General features: G+C 44.3%; 1 protein-coding gene across 1 annotated transcript; it reads right to left on the bottom strand.

Moving 5' to 3' along the window:
- Positions 1 to 301: 301 nt before the first annotated feature.
- Positions 302 to 6,039, bottom strand: PROKR2 (prokineticin receptor 2). The gene is made up of 2 exons (XM_066386087.1): positions 5,582 to 6,039; positions 302 to 998 (listed from the first exon to the last, which is right to left on the bottom strand). Exons 1-2 carry the CDS (start codon positions 6,037 to 6,039, stop codon positions 302 to 304), a joined length of 1,155 nt encoding a protein of 384 aa, XP_066242184.1.
- Positions 6,040 to 7,507: the final 1,468 nt, after the last annotated feature.

Here is a 7,507-nt window from a genome sequence, read left to right as displayed (position 1 = left end):
CGGTGTGGCTAGCACACAAACGTTTAATGTCGGTGGCTGTGTCTTCTAAGTGTCATTGGTGTGGTTGTGCATACAATAGGTATGGCTTATAATGTGGCTTATAAGCAGACACTAGTAAAGGTCTGCTGCAGTGGCCTGTGTATGGTCTCATTGCATGTTATGACCCAGAGGCATCCAGCAACTTGAGGGCAGTGAGGCATGAACACAGCTGCCCTTTCCCCACGCAGCTTTTGAATTTGGCTCTCGGTAAATTCTACTCTAAGTACTGGCTTTGGGTTTGCAACTGTGAAACACCAGAGGGTCACTTCAGCCTGATACAGTCCACCTCCTCGCTGGCCAGCATGCCGCTGGTTTTGAGGTCGAGCTCAGCACTTGACCTGCTTCCCTGGTGCGAGGGACGCCAGGGGAGCAGCAGCATCTTCTTGAAGTACTTCATGGTGTTGTTCTTGACTGTCACGAAGCACACGGTGTTGATCATGCTGTTGCTCATGGCGATGCACTCGACGACGTAGAAGGCCGTGAGGAAGTGCTTCTCCTTAACGAATACAGTGGGGAAAAAGTCGCGCAGGATGGTAAAACCGTAGAAGGGCGCCCAGCACAGCACGTAGGCGGTGAGGATCCACATGAGCACCAGGACCGTCCTCCTGCGGCAGCGCAGCCGCTTGCGGATCTGCTCCGTCTGGAAACCAGGGACGGCCTTGAACCAGAGTTCCTGCGAGATCCTGGCATAGCACAGGGTCATGGTGACCACCGGGCCCACAAATTCGATGCTGAAGATGAAGAGGAAGTAGGACTTGTAGTAGGGCTGCTGGTCCACTGGCCAGATCTGGCCGCAGAAGATCTTTTCCTGTTTTTTGACGATGAAGAGGACAGTCTCTGTTGCAAAGTAGGCAGATGGGATGGCGATGAGAATGGACACCGTCCAGACCAAAGCGATCAGGAAGGAGGCTGTTTGATAATTCATTCGCGGTTTCAAGGGGTGAACGATAGCGAGATATCTGGTTGGGGGAGGAAGCCATCAATAATAATGAAATGTACTTGAGAACATTATTAGTTTCTAACTAACCCCTGCCCCCACAAAAGCAGACGAAGTGTCACAATAAGTCCCCATGTACCTAGTCATCCAGCTGCAACAAGCTTCATCTTATTTTAGCAACATAAATTTGGCATTTGGAAGAGTGGAGTGGTTTAGAAAACAAGATAGGCCTTGGGTCAAACAGGTAAACTAAATCCCAGCCTTTCCCTTGATTGTCTTTGGGGCCTAGAATGAATCACTCATTCTCTCTGAGATGTTTCCTAAACTGCAACATGGGATAAAATGACACCTAACTCGCAGAGCTGCTGTGAATATTAAATATGGTGATGTTTGTAAAATGCTTGGCATGTAGTAAGTGTTCAATCAGTACATGTGACCTATTATTATTATCAGTCCACCGTGGCTTTCAATTTTGCCATTTTGCCCAAGAACATAATACTTTGAAAACTTTTCATTACAAATATATCAAGGTTTAGAGGTGAAAGAAGGGTGGTGAACCTCAGAAAGAGATGGGATCTTTTCCCAGGGTAGTGGCCTAGGGTTTATTCTCTCCTCCCCTCAGGTATTATCCTGCATTACAGAACAGGCAAGTAGGGGTGGCCTTGGGATGGAATCTAAGGAATCTAATGAGAAGTAAATGACTTGCCCAAGCTCACTTGGTGCAGGACCAGAATCCAGGCTCCTGATACAAAGTTTTTACATTTACCTCCTTGGGCTTTCTCAAGCTCAGATGAGAAGGTGGCTGAAGTCACCTTGACACCCTAAAGCAAGGTCTTTGTTGCCATCCATCTGCTTGGATGTATTTCTTGGGGGTCAATATTTTCCTTCTAGAATCTCTATGACTTGAAATAGCATCTCTTCTGGGGCCTCATTCTTTTTCTGGCTGTGGCAACCAGAAATGGCAGTAGGTAAGCCTTCTGATATTTCTATGTGGTAGGACAAGCATATTTACCAAGGGGCAAACTGAAGTGCACAGGGAGATCTGTGCCTCTCCCACCCAGCCTGTGTCAGGGTTCAATAGGTTTATCTGATTCTGAGAATGCAGTGTCCCTGTGCCCACAGATAAAAGTCCCATTATTCAACATTAATGTCATCACAATAAAAGTGAGTTTGGCCATCCATCTTACTGCTTTGCCTTATTTTTCAGTTGCTTTAAAACCCAAGTGAAAAAGAGGAGTGACTTTTTTAGGCTCTGTATTTTAAGGCCCGGAATTTCATGTGCTGCCTTGAAATCTTTGAGCCTCACAGGGCTCCAAAGTCCTAGCCATGAGATTCCGGTTCTTCTCAGATATACCTTTCTACCCAGCAGGCAAAGCTTCCTGCTCTGTTAGTTCCTTCACCTGAACCAGCTGCACCCCCAATCTTAAAATACAATGTTCTTTATGAATTTGACTCCAAAGGCAAGAGAAGTGAAGGCAAAGATAAATGAATGGGACTACATCAGACTAAGAAGTTTTTGCTCAGCAAGAGAAACTGACAACAAAATAAACAGATAGCCAACTAAATGGCAAATGATATTTTCAAACAACAGCTCAGATAAGGGCCTAATATCCAAAATATACAAAGAACTCATAAAACTCAGTAACAAACAAACAAACAAACAATCCAATAAAAAAATGGGAAGAGGACATGAACAGACACTTCTCCCAGGAAGAAATACAAATGGCCAACAGATATATGAAAAGATGCTCATCTTCATTAGTTATTAGAGAAATGCAAATCAAAACTACAATGAGATACCACCTCACACCTGTTAGATTAGCTATTATCAACAAGACAGGTTGGAGAGGCTGTGGAGAAAAAGGAACCCTCATTCACTGTTGGTGGGAATGTAAAGTAGTACAACCATTATGGAAGAAAGTATGGTGGTTCCTCAAAAAACTGAAAATAGAACTACCTTATGACCCAGCAATCCCCCTACTGGGTATATACCCCCAAAACTCAAAAACATTGATACGTAAAGACACATGTAGCCCCATGTTCATTGCAGCATTGTTCACAGTGGCCAAGACATGGAAACAACCAAAAGCCCTTCAATAGAAGACTGGATAAAGAAGATGTGGCACGTATACACTATGGAATACTACTCAGCCATAAGAAATGATGACATCGGATCATTTACAACAAAATGGTGGGATCTTGATAACATTATATGGAGTGAAATAAGTAAGTCAGAAAAAACCAAGAACTACATGATTCCATACATTGTAGGGACATAAAAACGAGACTAAGAGACATGGACAAGAGTGTGGTGGTTAGGGGGGGGGAGTGGGAGAGGGGAAGGGGAGGGGGAGGGGCACAAAGAAAACTAGATAGAAGGTGATGAAGGACAATCTGACTTTGGGTAATGGGTATGCAGCATAATTGAATGACAAGATAACCTGGACATGTTTTCTTTGAATATATGTACCCTGATTTATTGATGTCACCCATTAACATTAATAAAAATTTATTTATAAAAAATAATAAAATAGCTATTGTCATTTAATTGAAGAATTGTATTTTAAAGAAGGCTCATGGTATAATTAGGCGACCATTTGGAAATACATTCACTGAGTGTTTACTTGATATATAGACATTTTAGAAAGTATGTTGGTGTATAAATAGATTTTTGAAACTATTAGTTAAATCATTGCTCTTCAACACTAGAATCTGTGTAAACACAATAAATTAAAATCAATAAAAAAAGAACTATTTAAAAAAAAGAAAAGAAAAGACATACATATATGTATCACCATACACAGTATGAGATTGTAAGACAAGTTGGCATTAGATTATAAAGGCTCAGGAACACTAGACTCAGCAGTTAGCATGTATTGTTAGGTGCTGAAACTTTTGGAGGTTTGTAAGCAATGAAATATTTTAGGAAGTCTTATCAATAATGATATTCCAATGCTTAATATGACTCAGCATGAATTTCAAAGGACAGTCAGGAGCCCCTGAGGAGGTTAAGAAACATGTTAGAGGAGCATTATAATGGTTCAGTTGCTAAGAGATGAGATTGAACGGACAGTTGCCAAGACTTGTAGGGCTGAACACAAAGGTAGTGAAAAAAGGAGAAGAATGATGGTAGTTTTTCCTGCTTGGGTGACTGAGAGAATGGTGAAACTGCTGATGGAGCTGGGAAACTGACTGAGGAAGAGTTGGTTTGGGGTAAAAAAACCCCACTCTTTCTGTTGTCACAGGATCGTTGCTTCTGAAGAAACCCCTGTTATATAAAAACTACATCTTATAAGGACAAAAAGATTTGAATGGGACAAAGCGGATGAGGATGGTAATAATTCTCACTTGAGTGAACATCAGAATCACTCAGGGAATTGGACGAAACAAGGATTCTTGAGACCTAACCCAGGAATTCCTATTCAGTGGGCTGGGTTGGGGTCCAGGAATCTGACTTTGTGTCACTGTATTCAAAGACAGCCTTTGCAGTTGGTTGATGAGTACATTTCATAAACATTGGTTTCAGGGCTGGAGAACATCAGAGTTGCAATAACAAAATTGTTTTTTCCTGCAGGAATTATGTTATAAAAAGGAAGATGCCTCTTATGTGTGTGTATTTTATTATCATAAATAAACCATAATCAAGGGGTTGATTAAAAAGACAATAAACCTAAATAGCACTGAGAACTAGGGAAAAATAAAAAGGTTAAAAGAAGACAAAAGGGAAAAATGATGATTAAAAAACAAACACATGATCAAAATGAATCTCAGCATAGCTCACACTGATGGACCAAGAAGATGTGACTGCAATTGCTCTTTCGAACAGAGTCATTGCTGGCCTACAACTCTTTGCAGAAATAAAACTTGTCAGACTTATAAGCTGCTATTAAAATTTTTACTTTATAAATCTATAGCAGAGCAAAGACTTCCAGAACATTGCATGCAAATGAACATACGGATCCATACACAAAAGCAAAGGAAGTTTGTCCTGCCTTCTTTTCTGCCAACAAGCCCTGTTGTCTGATTTTAAAGCCAGCTATGCAACAAAGTCACCAGAAACAAGAATATATCCTGTATGATCCCATTTTCCCGAAGTTAAAGAACAAGCAAAACCAAACTACGATGATAGAAACCAGATCAGAGTTGTGTGTGGTGGGGTGATTGCCAGGTCAGGGGCATCAGGAAGTTTTCCAGGTGATGAAAATGTTTTATATTTTGATCTGTGTAGTGGTTACAGAAAAACTGGGCACATGCTGTCTTGACCGGAATCTGTCTTGGTTAACTCTCTTGTGACTTCTAAGTAGCAAGCTGCCCAAACCTTCTGCTTTTGTTTTTGTGTTTGATGCTACTCATGGTCATGTGACATGCCTATGTCTGAAGCAGATGTGGTATCTGGGGGCATGGCCCAGGACCGGAGGGCTCAGGAGCCTCATTCTTGCTCCCGTTTGGGAGAACATGAGCTACTCCTGGAGAAACGAAGTCTCCTCTTGCCCTGGGGTAGATCAGTGAACATTCACATCTGAAGCAATGCCAACAGTCAGAGCTGACATGGGGAAAAAGGCAGTGTGGCTAGCCTCCATCTTTACCCATGCCCAACATCCTCACCTGTCGATAGCAATTGCCAGCAGAGCGTTGGTGGAAACGTAGAGTGACACAGTACGCAGGTAGTTGACAGAGGCACAGAGCACTTGGCCATGTTCCCAGGAGAGCTGGCGCACTACATAGTAGTCCATCTCAAAGGGACAGCAGACAATGGCCACCAGGAAGTCAGAGATGGCCAGGTTGGCAATGAGGAGATTGGTGAGGTTACGCAGCTCCTTATAGCGAGCAAGAGCAGCGATGAAGACAAAGTTGCCGATGCCGCAGACCAGCATGATGCCTGCCAGTGCCACACCAATGACGATCTTGGCTGCGAAGAAGGTCCAAGTGTAGGTCATGTCTTCATCCTCGTCCAGAGGTCGGTCGTAATCACTATAGCTGAAGTTGAAGGAGAGGGAAGAGGCGTGGTCTTGTGGTGGATTGAAGTTGGGCACAAAACTAGTGTTTCCATTCTGCACGGCCATGGTGAAGCTTGCAGGTGGAATGGTTGGTGGAAGTCTCAGAGACTGAGTACTCTGTCTGAGCTTGGGGTCCAGGCCTTCTATTCTCATGAGGTCAGTGAGACTAGCACCTAGCCCACACTCTTGAGGGGAGTTAACATGCCATCCTGGATCCTGGAAGGAGACACGGCCAGTGGACAACATGCAGGAGAGTACCTAGTAGCATTCCCACAGAGTTCCCTGGGTGTAGGCCAGCTAGATCCGGGGCCTACCCACAGATAGAGGTTAAAGAACAAGCAAACTAAACTTGTCCCAGGGTACAGGGACAAGGAGACAGGAGATCTAGATATTGGGAAATCCTCTCCTGGTTGTTGGACTGTCAGGAGGGACTGGGCATAGGATGGGCTGAACTCTCCAGAGACATTCAAGAAGAACGTGTATCTTTGCCTTTTTACCAGGGGCAAGGGCCCCTCGGGCTGCCCAGTCACCAGTCCCCCTCCCCTTCCCCAGCAGCCTGCACAGGGTTTTTTTTTACAAGTTTTCCAAGGCAGCTTCAGGCAGGTAGCCCAGGCATCTATGGAAGTCACAGTGCTGTATCCATTATCCAGGGACAATGAAGCCAGAGGTCTGGGATACAACAGGGTCCTCCCTCCAAAGCAAGGCAGTGCTCCCTCTGTCCTGGCCAAACTATGGGCTTGGAAATCACCAAGTCCATCCTCACGTGGACAGGCTGAGTCATCTTAAGGCAGTAATTTATGCTCTCTGCATCCCAACTTTCCCATAAACCAAACTCCTGTTGGCCTGCCAAAGGCCTGGCCCAGAGATAGTGGGAGCCGGATAGGAATCTGTTGAATGAATGAATGAGGATCTCAACCAAGACTTTGCAGATGGAGGGCATTCTTTTTTTTTTTTTTTTTTTTTTAAGTATTTTACTTATTGACTTTAGAGATAGAGAGAGGAAAGGGGGAAAGAGGAATGGGAAGCCTCAACTCCTAGTAGTAATAGTTGCTTCTCCTATGTGCCTTCACCAGGCACGTCGGGTGGCAATCTCAACACTCTAGGTTGAGGCTCTATCCGCTGTGCCACCACAGGTCAGGACACGAGGGCATTCTTCAGCTGCTACTCTACAGTCTGAAAAAAGCTTTAGAAAGAAATCCGTTGTCTGCTTCCCCTCCTTCTCTTTTCCCCATCACCAGTCCCTCAGATCCTCTCCCAGAACCAGCCCTGACTGGCAGGCACCACAGTCTGTCACCAAGGTCTGTGTCCTCTGAAAGTACTAGCTGCTCCAAGGCTGGCCTAATTGAAAACAGCCCCCTACCCCCAGGGGTGGGTGTCAGTGAGGACCCAGGAAGGCCTGAAGACTGAGCTGTCCCTCATTGCCTAAGTCTTTTATATCCTCAAGATGCTCATAGGATTGGAAATAAAGATCTCTGAAGTACTGAGCCCTCAGGAAATAGGGTACCTCTGGGTTCAAGGCAACGGAGGGGGTCGG

This window comes from Saccopteryx leptura, chromosome 5, assembly GCF_036850995.1.
Source record: "Saccopteryx leptura isolate mSacLep1 chromosome 5, mSacLep1_pri_phased_curated, whole genome shotgun sequence".
Taxonomy (NCBI): Eukaryota; Metazoa; Chordata; class Mammalia; order Chiroptera; family Emballonuridae; genus Saccopteryx; species Saccopteryx leptura.
This window is presented reverse-complemented; position numbering and strand designations above follow the sequence as displayed.

What these genes read in the sequence shown, in the direction of transcription:
- PROKR2 (XM_066386087.1), bottom strand. Translation starts at nt 6,039, where the DNA reads ATGGCCGTGCAGAATGGAAACACTAGTTTTGTGCCCAACTTCAATCCA. An exon ending in CTGGCAATTGCTATCGACAG is followed by an intron (nt 999 to 5,581) that starts GTGAGGATGTTG and finishes TCCCCCAACCAG; the next exon opens with ATATCTCGCTATCGTTCACC.